The sequence below is a fragment of the Prunus persica genome, chromosome G4 (genome assembly GCF_000346465.2).
Source record: "Prunus persica cultivar Lovell chromosome G4, Prunus_persica_NCBIv2, whole genome shotgun sequence".
Lineage (NCBI taxonomy): Eukaryota > Viridiplantae > Streptophyta > Magnoliopsida > Rosales > Rosaceae > Prunus > Prunus persica.
The window spans coordinates 21,555,820-21,572,637 of record NC_034012.1 but is presented as its reverse complement, the minus strand read 5'-3'; the positions used below and the strand labels follow the sequence as shown (position 1 = coordinate 21,572,637).

At 37.5% G+C, this 16,818-nt stretch overlaps 1 protein-coding gene across 1 annotated transcript; it reads left to right on the top strand.

The window, feature by feature from the left end:
- Window positions 10,188–11,321, top strand: LOC109948711. Its single transcript, XM_020562411.1, has one exon. The coding sequence runs from the start codon at window positions 10,188–10,190 to the stop codon at window positions 11,319–11,321; it is 1,134 nt and encodes a 377-aa protein (XP_020418000.1).

The following is a 16,818-nucleotide window of genomic DNA, read 5'->3' as shown; positions in this document are numbered from 1 at the left end:
TACAAGTTTTTGGTAACAATTTACAGGTTTTTGCACCATGATTACAACACTAAGGTTCTCATAATTCTTAATGTTGTAAATCATATGTTTACAAGGATATGGATTCATATTATAATTGGTAATGGTGGACCTTAGCGATGTAAAATGGGTCATTATTCTTGTAAAAAATGTTTTACAAGATTAAGGACTGAGGGTACCATAACATCATAAAGAGAATTCCTAAACTCGTAACTCACAAGTTTTTGTAACAATTTACAAGGTTTTGCTTAGGGGTGGGAATCGGGACCGGAAAACTGGAACACTGAATCGAATCGATGAAAAAAAATCAGTTCACCTAAAAAGTCAACAAACCGGACCGAAATGATTTTGGTTTTACACCGCACCGGACCGAACTAGACCGATCATATATATATATATTTGTATTTTTACAAAATTTTAAAATCTAATGTCATATTTTAAATTTTATAATCACTATTTTTCCAAGTTCAACTTCAAAAAATTTCTAAATGTATGAATTGGATGATTTGTTAATTTTTAAGCCAAAAAAATAAATTATTTATTATAAATTTTTTTTAAAAAAAATGTTTTTTTTTGAAAAAAAATTTAAAAGATAATAAATTAATAATCCGGTTCAAAACTGGAACCGGTCAAAACCAAACCGACCGGTTTTTGAAATTTTTTTTGCCTAAACCGGACCGCGCCCACCTCTAGTTTTGCTTCTGGATTACAACGTTAGGGTTCACCAAATCCATAATGTTGTAAATCATATATTTACAAAGATATGGATCCATATTACAAAGGATTGGTAATAGTGGACATTAGGGATGTAAATTGGGTTTTTATTCTAGTAAACAATGGTTTACAAGATTAAGGACTGAGGGTACCATAACGTCGTAAAGAGAATCCTTAAACTCGTAACTTACAAGTTTTTGGTAACAATTTATAGGGTTTTGCACCTGGATTACAATATTAGGGTTCACTCAATTTATAATGTTGTAAATCAACCTTTTACAAGGATATGGATCCACATTACAAGGAATTGGTAATGGTGGACCTTTGGGATGTAAAATGGGTCCTTATTCTAGTAAACAATGGTTTACAAGATTAAGGACCGAGGGTACCTTAACATCGTAAATTGGGTGACAACGTTAGGGTTCACCAAATTGGGTGATAGTAATTGCCAAATCGGGGGACTGTAATGTAATAACCCAAACCTAATTTAATTTTTAATTTTTAATTTATTGGAGGAAAAAACAATTATACCCTTAGAATATTTTATTAGTTTGATCGGGAAACAATTTGGGAATTTCCCTTGTACCATTGTGTAGAGCACGGCGATACGAGTCCGTAGACACGTAGTGGACTCAAATCGGAGTTGTAACGAAGAAATTGCAATCAAAAATTGACAAGGGCAAAATTGTAATTTTTGAAATCTGATTTCTTAAAAACCTGAAACACACACACACACACACACACACACACACACTCTCTCTCTCTCTCTCTCTCTCTCTCTCTCTCTCTCTCTCTCTCTTACGCACGTCTCTCTCTCCTCGACGTACTTCCTCTCTCACTCTGTTTCTTCGCACAGCCGCCACCACCGGCCACCGTAGGCCATGACGCTAGTACCAAACCGACCGGCCTAACCCCGTCGTCTCACCCCGACCTGCGCCGCCTACAGCCATTGTCTTGCCGAGGGAAATAGCCAAAAATCGCGCCGTTTTTGACAGATTTTCCTCGGCCTCGTTTTCTCTCCTTCGGCCACCATTTTCGGCAATCAAGGTATGGCTTTTCATCTATTCTTCAAGCTCTAGCTGATGGTTGGGTAGGATTGGAATGATTTCTTGCCTAGCTAGATCAAATAACGATCCAAAATTTGGCCGAATTTTGGGTTGAAATTCCGGCCACTTAGGCCATTTTTCGGGGTATGTCCCAAATGAGGTTTTACACCTATGGTAGGAAGCTTGACCAGTGGTTTTGAGTTTTTTCGACCGCTGAAATTTACTCAGGGCACCCAAGTGCGGCAGCGCGCGGGCCAGGTAATGGACCGGAATTGTTTCCTAAATGATCTCCTGGTCCTCATGTGCGCGTAGGTACTTTCGGATTCCAATTTGGTTAACGTTTGAACCCCGAACGGATCTCCCCTATTGTGCGATTTTCGAGTTCGATACGTTTGAACCGTTGGATCGTAATCAATTTAATATATGTTGATCTAGGTAATTCCAGGATCGTATAGAATTCAACGGATCGTGAATCAAAATTTCGGATACTCCGAAATCATGAACCCTAAGGCTAGGTTTACCGTACCATCCGATCTTCCGATCGTGCGATCGTGTGTAATCCGGCCGTACAATCAAGACCAAACTCTTGGGACACGCGTCCTAGATATATTGGAACCTCTAGGAACTCTCGGATCAGAATTTGGAGGTTGTGGACCTCGCGAGGTCCCGGGTTGACTTTTTGGAAATTTATCTCTTAATGAGTCTCGGGTCTTTTCAGACCGTTCTAATAATTGCAAATGCTTAAGTGGGCATAGGAATGGTCTTAGACTATGTGCACGTACTCTTAGAAGCCGGGGGGTCAAGATTTTGGATTAAATAATTATGTTGGGCAATTTTATTAATTAAATATTTGTAATGGCATAAATAGGTACTCATGCACCAGTTGACCCGCAGCAGGGACCCTCAAAGGGTCAGGGACGCTCAGTGAGTGGAATTTTAGTCTATAAATGATTTTATGAAATTAAATTTTGTTATTTGATCTTGAATAAGTTATTATTTGTTTATGGCTTTCCAAGCATGATTAATGGGATTTAAATACTTTTATTTATATGCTGCTATGTTGGAAATGAGAAAAGGCTTGGAAAGTAGGAAATGAGGTGATTACCGGATTGAATGGTTTGATGGAAGTAAAATTATAGTTCTCCGGGAATGGCAATAGGATTTAAGAATAGAATGAGGAATAGTTTTATAATTAATGTTTTTTTTTTATATAATCTTTAATCTTTTTTGAAAAATATATTTATTTTGAAAACCACCATGGATACCCAAGGTTTGCCTTCAGGTTTAAGAATTCCTTTTATAAATTTATGGAACCCCTATGTCCATAACAATATAACGGAAGTCCTAGATGTTATAAACCTCTGGTGTTTACAAGCACAAGGACCAAATTTATTCCACCAAGGTCCACGCTTACCCTATTCTTATTCAAGGGTTCTTTGTTGTTGTAAATTATGGTATTACGAGATTAAAGATTGCTTTTACAATGTAATGGAACGAGTATGTCCATTTTAGTGTAATAAGAATTCTTAATGTTGTAACCACCATCTTGTTTACAAAGACAATGACTCAATTTACTCCTCCAAGGTTCATTCTTATCTTATCATTGTATTGGGGGTCATTTCCGTTGTGAATTATGCTATTACAGGTTTAGGGATCCCTTTTATACATTTATGGAACCCCTGTGTCCATAACAATATAAAGGAAGTCCTATATGTTGTAAACCCCCCGTGTTTACAAGTGCAAGGACCAAATTTATTCCACCATGGTCCACACTTAATTATTCTTATACAAGGGTTCCTTATTGTTGTAAATTACGGTATTACGATATTAAGAATGACTTTTACCATGTAATGGAACAGGTATGTCCATCTTCATATAATATCAATCCTTAATGTTGTAACCACCACCTTGTTTACAAGGATAAGGATTCAATTTACTCATCCAAGGTCCATTCTTACCTTAACATTATACTGGGGGTCATTTTTCTTTGTACTAGATGTCCTTACTGTTGGGGGTAATTTTTCTTACCTTACGATATTATAAGATTAAGGATGGATTTTATAATCTTATGGAACATAAATTTCCAAAATAGAGTAATACGAGACCTTAATATTGTAAACATTTGTGTTTAGAAGTATAAGGACCTAATTTACTTTCCTAATATCCCTAGTTACCTTAATATTGTACTAGATGTCTTTATCCTTGTAAATTACGATATTACAATATTAAGGATGGGTTTTACAATCTTATGGAACGTAGTTGTCCAACATAGAGTAATACGAGACCTTAATATTGTAAACATTTGTGTTTACAAGTATAAGGACCCAATTTACTTTCTTAATGCCCCAAGTTACCTTAATATTGTACTAGATGTCTTTATCCTTGTAAATTACGATATTACAAGATTAAGGATGGGTTTTACAATCTGATGGAACACAACTGTCCAACATAGAGTAATACGAGACCTTAATGTTGTAAACATCTGTGTTTACAAGTATAAGGACCCAATTTACTTTCCTAATGTCCCAATTACCTTAATATTGTACTAGATGTCTTTATCTTTGAAAATTACAATATTACAAGATTAAGGATGAGTTTTACAATCTTATGGAATACAACTGTCCAATATAGAGTAATATGAGATCTTAATATTGTAAACATCCGTGCTCTACAAGGATCCAATTTACCTTCCGAATGTTCCACTTTACCTTAATATTGTACTAGATGTCCTTATGTTTGTAAATTAAGATATTACACAATTAAAGATTGATTTTACAATATAATGGAACACAACTATCTAATATAGAATAATACGAGACCTTAATATTGTAAACATCCATGTTTATAAGTATAAGGACCCAATTTACCTTCCAAATGCTCCACTTTACCTTAATATTGTACTAGATGTCCTTATGTTTGTAAATTACAATATTACACGATTAAGGATTGATTTTACAATATAATGGAACACAAATGTCCAACAGAGTAATACGAGTCCTTACTATTGTAAACCCTTTTGTTTACAATGTAAGGACCTAATTTACTTCTCTAATGTCCCACCTTACCTTTATGAATTTATTTTTTAATTTGAATATTTTTTAAATACATGTTTACAACATATTTACACAGGAAAAAAATCGTATTTACAACATACAATATTGAGTTTTTTGACCCCAAAAAAAATTTATTCACTTTCAGGTTACAAAAACTATTTGGAAGGGAAAGTGAAACCATGTGGAAAACCAAGCCAAAAGTGAAGAACATAGGCACACATGATAACTATACGTTTGCAATTTACAACGAACTGTTATTTGCTTGCAATTTCCAACTAATTGTTTGTCAATTGCATTATTCGTTTGCAATTTCCAACTAACTGTTTGTCAATTGCATTATTACCTTTTCATCTTAGGTGAGCCAATCTATTAGTGCCCTTTCCATCTTATGGTCATTTCCTTTGGAATTAACTCATTGAACCCATTGACATAGAACAATACACGATCATATTTGACATCATTATATAATAAGTCTGAAGCATCAAACAAATTACATAAGCTAACAGTTAACATCTATCACAAAGAGAGACAACAATAGAACCAAGAAGCTCTGTGCTATCATGTGAAGTGGTTAGAAATTCAGAAAGCTAGTCAACAATAGTGCATAATCAGTAAGCAAAAGCTAAGAATATATAAGCTTACAATTGTACTGTTCAGATGATTGAGAAATTTACAAAAGCTTTGATTTCTTTCTTATATTGCTCTCTCTCTGTTCTCTCTCTCTTCCCTTCCTTTCTTCTATTCTTGAATAATCAAACATTCATTTTAACAAACCCAACTGAAGAAGAGAGAGCAACCATGGAAAAAAGACTAATCGTGCCAAGAAGAAGAGACACGAGCTGTGTGAAGAAAAAGAGATAGAAGTGCCAAGAAGAGGAAGAGATAGAAGTCGCAGGAAAGCCTTCTTTCTTTTCAGATTTCTCTTTCTTTCTTTTTCTTTTTTTTTTTTTTAAAACCTGGAGCAGCCCATTTAACCGGTCACTCACTATCAATGGTGTAGATTACCCCACATCCCACAACAGCTCCACGCACATGGTAGCATTTTCAATAATGCATAAACATTCATAATGGCGGATTGATTATGCTTATTCTAGTTGAGATAAACCTTTTTCATTTTAACCCAAGTATCTTATGATCTAGTCCCTTTGAGCACAAAATAGAAAAGAGAGGAAAGGTTAAGCTTTTACCCTTGTAGACTTTTCTTGAAAAACCAAGAATGATCACCTTGTTGGAAAGGCTTTCAATCTCCTCTTAGAATGTAGATTCCTCAACCCAAGAGGCTCCAAAGTAGAAGCCGTCTACCTCACCATACCAAAATAGACTAGAGATGAAAAGAAATCAACCTAGAGGACTTAGATGCTAGACTTCCTCTAGGTTGGAACAAATTTTGACTGAGGAAGATGAGAGGGAGGATGTCTCTCCTACACATCAAGAACTCCAAGTTGAAATGCCAAAAACCCTAACTAGTTTTTGAGTAATCTTTTAGCTTTTATAAGAAAAGCACACAAAGGGAGAGATAGAATTCTCTCCCTATGGCCGAAATTTTGGAGAAGGTGGGCTTCACTTGTGTAATAACCAAGGTCTTAAATATCGAGGGTTTCGGAAATATCGGTGGTTCAAAAACACGGAAATATCGATGGAAATATCGGAAAAATATCGATATCGATAAAAATTGAATAAAAACCACGGAAATTGTGATAAATACATGGAAATTTTTAATGAAACTTTTTTAAAAGTTTATTTAGTCAATCATCTATTATTTTAACACAAAAGATTGGAAGGAAATGCATTGCATAGCATGTTTGAGTGATTTAAGTTGATTATATTGCGAGCTAATAAACTCTGTGACTTAGAAAATCTAGAGTAATTAATGAAAGAAAATTAAACACCCTCTAGTAATTTATTTATCATTTTTACTACAATATTTTACACTTTATAAGTTGCATGGTAAGATGCATGAGTAACTTTATTTCAAGTTATTCACTGGACATCATGACATGGTACACGTTCTTATATTTATAATTTATCAAAAATTGAAAACTAATTAAAGATGTAAACCAACTTGATTTGTCATGAAAATTAAGCACTTTATCATGCTTAAAAAATAATAGTGAAGATTGAAAATTAACTAAGGACATAAATAAAGTTATCCAAAGAAGAATTAAATAGGAAATGAAGAAAATGATTATAGGGATTTAAGTAATTCAGCAACAATTTGAAGGAGAATTTAGTAATGTAAGTACTTATAATGAATAATAAAATAAGCAATAACATTAAATGGATTAAATAGGAAAGAAATAAATTATATTAAGTAATTAAATATTTGATCAACAATAAGTAATTATTTTATATTTTGAGAAACAACTTGGAAGAGTTATAAATACCAGATTCGATAGATACTAATCACAAAGTGATGGCTAGCGTGGTGGCTAAGAGGCTTAGAAGTTGGAAGCGGGGAGGAGTTCGAACCCCGTGTGCGACGTTCAAGCGTATTATTTCATTTTTGAAAGTTCATATCGCAATATTATCGATAATATCGCGATATGTTGACCATTTGCAGCTGCCATCTGAACAAAAATATCGGTACCGAAATTATCGATAAATTGACGATAAATAAATAGAAACATACTAAAATATCGCAGCTCCTAAAAAACGAAATATCGGCGAAATATTGACTTTTTGTTCCAGAAAGAATCTGGGGAGTTTAGTAGTACCGTTGCGTAGAACACGTCGAGATGAGTCCGTAAGTTGGCTCAAATCGGAGTTATAACTAAGAAGTTATGATCTACGGAAGCTCAATAGCATAACCGTAAATATTTCGAAGTCATATTTTTTTAAAAAAACCAAATCAGATTCTTCCACATTATTTCTTGGGAAATATGCTGATATAATCACCTTTCACAAGTGGTGTTCTGAAATGATCAGGTTACAAATTGTGTTCTGATATAATCACTTGTGGACGTGAAATGACCAAACTGCCCTCCATATAAAAGCAGATGTAGCAACCCTTTGCCACCCCTTTTCTGAAAGGGAACTTGTCTGAACTCCTAAAACTCTCTCTCCTCTGTGTTGGAAGGTTGGCAACAATTGGGGGAACTCCAGGTTGCGAGACATGTTGCCACTGAGCAATCCAGTTCGCAACCCATCCATCGTCATAACCCAGATGTCCTCAAATTTGGGACCCTAGTTTGGGCGCAGCGAAGCCGGAAGGCACGGCCTCCATTGTTGACCTCCAGATCGAGGTGACTGCTGCGAGTCCACAGAGAAGCGAAAGTGGCGACTTCCGGCGTCGTTGTGAACGGATGTGAGTTGTGATATGGGTTTGGTAGTGTATGTGTATTATGAAATCGTTCAGCCCCTTTTCACCACAGAGGGCATAAAAGCTTAAATTTTCAGTTTGAAGGAGTTATGATATGTTGAAATTCATAGTTTGTGATATTATCTGCAGTGGGATCTGTCTGGTGAACTTGAATTTTGTTTAAAATTGACCGAATGCGTGTATAATGTAGTGATAATGGTGAAAATAACAGCACACAGAAAAATCATATGTTAACTTTGTCTGGCCTAAAAATTTGTAAATACGGCTAGTGTTAGGCTCAATTTAGATGCTAATGTAGGGAATTTATTGGCATTCTGGGTTTGTTTTGGTAAGAAGTATAGTTTGTGTGTTATGGTTTCGAATTTGGTAATTGAGCTTGTACTACATTATACGTTTTCTATCACAACCTGATCCTTTTGTTGAAGGTGTTTACATTTGTGCAAAAGCCTTGGAGGGTTAGAGGGTTCATATTTCTGCCATTGTATGTGTATGTTAGTTTGTTAATAACTTGGAACCCACAGATATGTACAAAATCAAAGAAAAAACAAAAAGGAATAAAAGTTCCTTGTTGAAGCAGCTACAATTTGAGTTTGAAGATTTGAGGATTTAGAAGATGATATGTGTAGTGGAATGATTGTTGTGTATGTTTTTATTCATCAATTTTTTCTTTTTTAGTGTTATGAATCGGTGTAGTAATTATTTATGTTAATTGCAGAAATGGATACAGTTGGAATTTTGGTATGCTACAATGGAAGTTGGGTTAAGAAGGATAACATTGAGAGTTATGAAGGTGGGGAGGCTAAAGGCATAATAGTGTCACGGAACGTAACGTTTTCCGACCTTGTTCAACGCATTTATAAGATCATGGATGCAGAGCCCACGAAATATAGTGTCACATTGAAGTATTCAGTTCCTGTATCCGCATCTGTCAGTAAGCACATAAGGGTTGAAGACAATGATGATGTTCAATATTTTCTCAAGTACAACACAGATGTTATGGCCTCTAAAGTAACCCCTTTAGTAGCAAGCTTGAAAAATATCGAAGGTCATGGTATTGAAGGGTGCAATGGCATTGTAAGCGTTGAGAGTAGCAATGCTCCTGCTACCTTTGTTGTGGAACGAAGAAATGTGGTAATTTCGGACAATGAAACTGAAAATGGTGGGAATGGTTTTAATTGGAGTGATTGGGTTCAAGAAGTTCATTTTGAAAGCGGTGAAAACATAGTTGCTGATTTGTATCAACCTAGCAATGAAGAGGAACCGTACTCTGCACCAATTGTGCATCCTCATGAGGACAGCAATGCGGAACCCTCCACTGTGCAGTGTAGACAGGTGCAATCTGAACCTCCCCGGCAATCAAGTTCGAGTGAAATGCATACAATTCGGGTTGATTCGAAGCATGGTGAGAGTGTGGAATATATTGGTTATGGTGGAGGCCTTTCGTGCAAAAATTGGGAAGCAAATTTGAAGGTTGGCCGAGTTTATCCAAATAAGATTGCCCTTTTAAAAACCATCAGTTTAGCAGCAATTAGAGGCCACTTTTGGTTCAGAACAGTCCAATCTGGGAAGTGTCGGTTGTGTGTTCGCTGTTGGCAGGTGCCTTGCCCTTGGAAAGTTCGGGCATATAAAGTTGGATTACATGAGTTTAAGGTTGTTAAATACGATCCACTTCATGAATGTGATCTGAGGTTTGTAAGTAGTCACCATCCTCAAGCTACGGCCGAATTGGTGTCTGACTGTGTTAAATGGAGATTTCAGGATTCGCGCAGCATTTATACTGCAGCTGATATAAAGACAGATGTGAAAAAAAAATTGGTGTCAGCATAAGCTACTCTACAGCTTGGAGAAGCCGAGAGTTAGCTTTCAAAACAATGAGAGGGTCTGCAGAAGAGTCGTATTCCCTTCTCCCTTCCTATTGTTATGAATTGGAGCGTACAAATTCGGGAACTTTGACATACATTCAGACTGATACAGCCGACCACTTCTTATATTTTTTTTATGTCAATTGGTGCATGCATACGAGGATTTAAGTCGTCAATGCGGCCGGTGATTGCTATTGATGCTACCCATTTGAAGTGCAAGTATAAAGGTGTTTTGTTTGTTGCGACCGCATTTGACGGAAATCGCAACATATATCATGTTGCCTTTGGGATTGGAGATTTGGAGACGGATGCAGCATGGGAGTGGTTTTTGAGAAAATTACATTGTGCAATTGGTGATTGCTCGAATCTTGTTGTCATATCTGATCGCAATGTTAGCATACAACATGGGTTGCGTAGAGTTTTTCCTGGGGCAAGCCATGATATTTGCTTTTATCACTTGAAGGGCAATATGAAAGCCTCATTTCACTTGAAGCAACGGGATCCGATATTGGGGTATTTTGTAAGGGCAGCGAAGTCTTATCGTCTAGCAGAGTTCAATCGTCACTTCTCGATGATAAACAATGAGCGAGTGCGAACTTATCTACTACGTGCAGGCGTCCAGAAGTGGTCTCGGGCCCACTGTGATGGACGACGATATAATGTGATGACAACGAATATTGTGGAGTCCATTAATTTAGTTCTTCGTTTTGCAAGGATGCTTCCGGTGCTACACTTGATCGATGAAATCACAAATCTACTTCTCACTTGGTTTAGTCAACGTCGAGATTTAGCAATGAAATGTCATTCTACATTGTGCCCTGATTTGGGTGAACAGAAGTTAAAGAAGAGGTTAGACGCTGCGTCAAGGATGAATGTGGTCAAAATCAATGATGTCGAGTATAATGTTCTGGATGGTGATTTGAACGGTCTGGTGCACTTGGCAAACCGTAGTTGTGCGTGCAGGAAGTTTGACTTGGAGCAACTCCCGTGCAAGCATGCTATTGCGGTATGTCGGCACTTGAAATTGAACCCCTACTCCTTTGCCTCTTCTTATTATACACGAGCTACATGGGCAGCTGCATATGCTGAATCTATTTATCCTGTACCACCTAAAGGCACATGGGTTATTCCCGAACATTTGAACAATGTCAAAATCCTTCCTCCTGTTTGTAAGGTTATGCCGGGCTGTCGCAAAATGCAAAGAATACCTTCCAAAGGAGAGGACTCCCGGCAAAAAAAATGCTCAAGGTGTGGTGTGAAGGGCCACTACCGAAATACATGCAAACAATCTGTCCCTCTCAAGAACTGAAGTGTCAATTTGCGCAAATTTTACAGTTGTTCAGTTTGTACCTCAGTTGTCATCAACTGTGAAGTTCATGAATAGGTTCGGTGATGCTGCAGGGATGGAAGTCCGTCAACTAAACGGTCATGTGAAGCATATGGAACAAGGTAACAAGTTCCTTGCAATGAGAGCCTCTTATTAGTACAAATTGGTGAACATACAGTTCCACCTGTGAAAAGGAAACCAGCTGTTATTTAACAATGTTCCACTGGCCAATGTGTCTTACAGATTAGCATTTCTATTCGTTTCTGATGTACCTTTTATTTTCATTTAAATTGTATTCAATTTGGTGTTGTGAAATGTGATTGTAGTCACGTTGGCATCACTTGGTTTCCTTTCCTACACAACGTTATGTATTCCTGTCTTTATATTCACACTATTGTCATGCTGTTGTAACTTTGTTGCCACCGTATTGGTATTGTATTGTAACTTTGTTGCACGCCTATTGGTAGTGTAATGAAAACGGTTTGTGTCCAAAATGAAAGGGCCTAGAAGGCTAACTAAAATTGCATCTCGTACATAAAACTCCTTCAAATGCAAATGTTACGCAATTACTGGGAGCGTCGTTGTACTTAATGATTTCTCATTGTTCTGATTGCCATAGACCCAACTATATATAGTTTTTGGGAAACTATCCATGCAGCTACACATGGTGAACACATCGCTACTATCGTGATATGGACTTTTCAAATAGTTAATTATTCACTTCAAGTCACACACACAGAGGAAGAAACCCTTCCCCTCTTCTAGGTTCTGAGCTACGTCCCCACACGCACACCCCATCGGTGTGTGATTAGTGCCTATGGACTCTGGTATTTATAAGTCTTCCAATCCAACCTGTTTTGCAAAATAACAAAGTCATTTATTAGTGTTCTATATTGTTGCTCACAAAATTCATTACTTAATGTCATTCATTTCTTTCCTATTTCATCCATTTCATGTTATTGCTTATTTACTTCCAATGTTCATTATAAGTACTGAAATGAATAACTACTGAACTTAATAAGTACTGAATATTACCACCTATCCCTTCAAATTGTTACTTCATTACTTAAATGTCGATAATCCTTTTTTTTGTTCCTATTTAATTATTGCTTTCATAACTTTATTTGTCTTGTTAGTAAAAAATTTCATGTATTTACAGTGTCCGTGGTTTGTATCCAATTGTTATTGGAATCGATATATGTCCCATATTTCCATGGATATTCCGCGCGTCAGAACCATTGATCTGTCCGAAACCCTCCATATATACGACCGTTGCTAGAGTCACTGTTTATCATTACTCAGATGTAGAGGCTATAATATGAGGTGTATATCCATAAAGCAGCAATAAAACCATACTATAAGCACAATACGATTGCAATATGAGTCAATAAATATACAATACAAACACAATATACATGCTTAATGCTTCTAATATGAGGCCAATAAACGTTTAATAAGCACACCTCCACGTTACAGCACTTCAAATTTATACAAACTAAGTAATTTCCCACTCAACGGTGAGAATAAGAGGAAGGCGTAAACAAGGCACCACATTCATACAAAAGCCACCAAATACATACAAAATGATTCCACCCGTACTTACCCTGACCCAGCTACAGAAACCCTTCCACAAAATCACCATGTTTACAGGTCCATGAATAGATCCAATTCTTTGGTCTTCTTCCTCGCTGCATGCACAAGGCTATGATCAGCCATTCCCTGGCCACCCCTATTCAGCACCTGCCAGACACCACCAACATCTATTTCGCTCCAATTGTAGTCTAGTGACACGACGGAAGCATAATCCCAGAACATCTCGAACCCATTGTTAAAACATTCAACCAGTTCATGGTTAAATTCTTCAGATTCAGTGAATTTGTGGACAGCATCTTTCTTTGTTTCTTCCAATTGTAACGTCAACGAGGCTAACTTCGCGCTTCGACTTTGTGCTTTCATTGTTTGCTTAACTTCTCTAGCAAATGCTTTGTTCAGCTTGTTCGTCAAGTTGCCCATCACCTGGCCATGAATATCGCATTTGGTTTCCCACCAATCCGTTGCCGTACACAAATATTGGAGATGATGCTTCACTTCAGCTATTTTCTTTAGCGGATCATTGTTGTCAGCCTCACTTCCGGATGACGTCGGATCGTTATTTGGAGTCCCAGGTGGAGATGGGAAAGGGACATGCCATGGCTGGTCTCCTGGGTAACTAACAACCTCGTTTGGAGGGATTACGTCTGACATCTTCAACTTCAAATGGGGATAATGCACACATGCACCCTGAAAAACAGTTAACGTTAGGTTGAATCTGGAGCTTTCTTTTCGTTACCAACAATAGGGTGAGCTTTAGTACAGCTTTCGTATCTGATATATATGGAATTGAATGAGTAGGTTAGACCCTCTTATATAGAGGAAGTTGTGTGTTTTATATTGCTTTCAATGACTACATTACAAAATCAGTCTTCACTCATTACTCTTCTCTGTCAGTGACAACATTGTAATATGCCCATTACAGCCGGACCAAATACGAATAAATGTATGTCAACGTTGGAATAATCGGCCGTAGCAATATACACACCTGAACAACAGTGACTACACAAATTACACAAAATCTTCATCACAATTCTATACTATATTAATATTGAAGGTGCTGCCATATGAATAATAGCTTAGTAGCAAGTTCCCTAATTCTCATTTTACCAACTGTACACACTTGTTCATAAATTACAAAGTATTCCCTACAAATGACGACAATAGGCAAGTCCATCTAAAAAAATAATAATACCACCAAAACAGTCATATACAGTCCCGACCAAAATTTCAAGGCGAATAAAACGTCATGTAGGATGAATACACCTACAAAGATTTGCAAATGGTAAAAAATCAGAGTTAGGAATTCACCGTTATATAAAAAAATGGAACTCATATCAAGGAATTTGGAAGACAGCAAAAAGGAAATTGGAAACACAAATACTTTCATGGTCCATTTTTGTAATTGGCCCATACATTGTCAAATTACCGTACTCATACATTTGGGACAATTTGTAGTTTTGGTACAGGAGGGAAATTGGGGAAAGAGGACAAAAGGAATAAATTGCAAATTCAACAAGGGTCCCATACAACAACCACCAACCAATGGTAAAGAATAGTTATATACCCAATTACGCACAGCCCAAGTCAAACGTGTTGCCCAACAACTCCCGCCAATAACTCCCGCCTAAAATTGGACCCAACAACTGCCGCCAATAACTCCCGCCACTTCATCACAGTCATTTACTCCTGGTCATTAATACCTCCCACTATTTAATTGTAACCCAGCTGCATCCACCCAACATTTCCATCACACTTACTCCGTCAAACCCCCCCTGCCTGCGCAGCTATTTCACCTACATCACAATGAATGGCAGTTTGGGCAAACTAATGGCCACACCAACCCACAGTAAATACTGAACACCCATGAACCCCAACCCCACACCAAACCCAACCCTTGCCATTACTGAAGGAGGGGACACCGAAACACCTGCCAAAGCAGCAACAGAAGACACTGAAGACTGGGTACATGGACTGCAGCAATGTCGAGCCAATACCATGTTCTGGAAAAATCTCCATGCAGACATAGTTATCAAAATTAAAGAGGGCCAAGCTAGGTGGGGTGTCATAAAAAAGCGCACAATTCGGGCGCGTTATCAAGCCCGGATGCATCTCCTACATATGAAGGCTGTCAGAGCTAGAATTGAAAATGCCCCTGCCAGTGCAGTTATTGTATTCAAAGAATCAGACGAAATGGCTCAGCTGAAGCAATAACAACTGGAATCCGGCTTCGAACTATTTAGGAAGTTTGCACAAATTGTGGATGCAGAAGGAAAGTGGGACATCACTGTGGGAGGGGTCATGAACTTAATGGGTCGCGGTCGCCGCATTTGACGGGTATGCAACTCGAAATTCGGCCACAGCCAGAAGGTTTGCCTTGTAATATTACCATGGCTACTATTGGGGACAAACCCAGTACAGTGGAATTTTTGACGTGCCCTCTTTTTGTAATATATACGTATGAGGTGCCCTTTTTATTTATTTCGTTTGTTTTCTGTAAGTTTGAGGGGGCCTCTTTGGTACATATGTATAATGTAAGCTGCAGGTGTCGTCTTTGTTAAGATTGTATTATGTAAGTTTGAGGTGACCTCTTTGTAAATTTTGTCTTCTGTAAGTTTCACCTGGCTTGTTATTTTATTTTGTATGCTGCCAGGTTGAGGTGGCCTTTGTATTTTATGTACGTTTCAGGTGCCTTTCTTTTGTGTTGTATGCAGGAACTTTGAAAACTGCAGTTGATGTAGTTTGGCTGCATTCATTTCATATTCGATATAACGTAATTACCTTCCACATAGTTCAGATTTGTAGACTTGTTAAATGACATTGCAAAACCAATACGTAAGACAGTATAAAAAAAGTTCTAATAGCTGTACCAATTGCAAATAATGCAGAGGTTACATTGGAATGCCAATATAAGTCCAATATCGGGCATTATAAAACCAATGCAAAGTACTAGCAATACAATAAAGTTACAATAGGATACCAATATAGTGCCACTATACTACCAATACGTCATTAATAAACCAATTACAGACAACGAAGAATGGCATCTACTGTATTTTGCAAGTGTATACCATGCCGTATCTGTCATAAACTAAGGCTATGAATAACATTCCAATCTATACTTACTGTTGGCAATGGTAAATATTGGAAATTATTTTTTTTTTAAAACACCCCATTAACTCCAGGTTTCATGTTTGTGCACTCACACCATGTTCCTGAAACATTGTGCACATGCAAGTGTAACCCTTTGAATACACGATGACCCTCTTCAGCACCCTAAATATCGCACAATGTGAACAACAATTCATACCCTCCAAAACAAGAAGATGAGTAGGAGGAGCCTACGTACCGGTGAGGGTGAGTCAGTGACGTCTCGGTTGCCCGGTCAAGAGGAGACTTCAAGATCTCGCTGGGAAATGGAAGCCGCGAGTTCAGTGTGTTCACGGCTATGCTACTGTGGGAACGTTGTCAAAACGCATACATCGTGGACGGTTTCTCATCCTGGAAGGAGGTTTCAAGTATGTGCAAGGGTAAGTTTATTTCTGTGTAAGTTTGAGCTGACATTTGGGAATTGTCTGTATTCCAAATCTGATGCTGGCCGTCTTTGTTTGAAAACATTGATTCCGTTTATCAGAGGAATGGATGTACATTTTGGGAATGGGCTGACCCAGAGATGTGTGACAGATCGAAGCACATAATTCCAGGCTTGCTTAGGAAAATAAACCGCTTGGAAGAAGAACAAAACGCTGGAAAAGGGAAGATGAAAAACCCATGGTTTTGGGTCTCTGTTTTCATGGTTGGAATGGTCATTTATTTGTTGTTTTCCAAATGTAATAGGAGGTTTGTTCATCTACAGTTGGAAGGTTAAAGTTGGTTAGGTTATGGATGT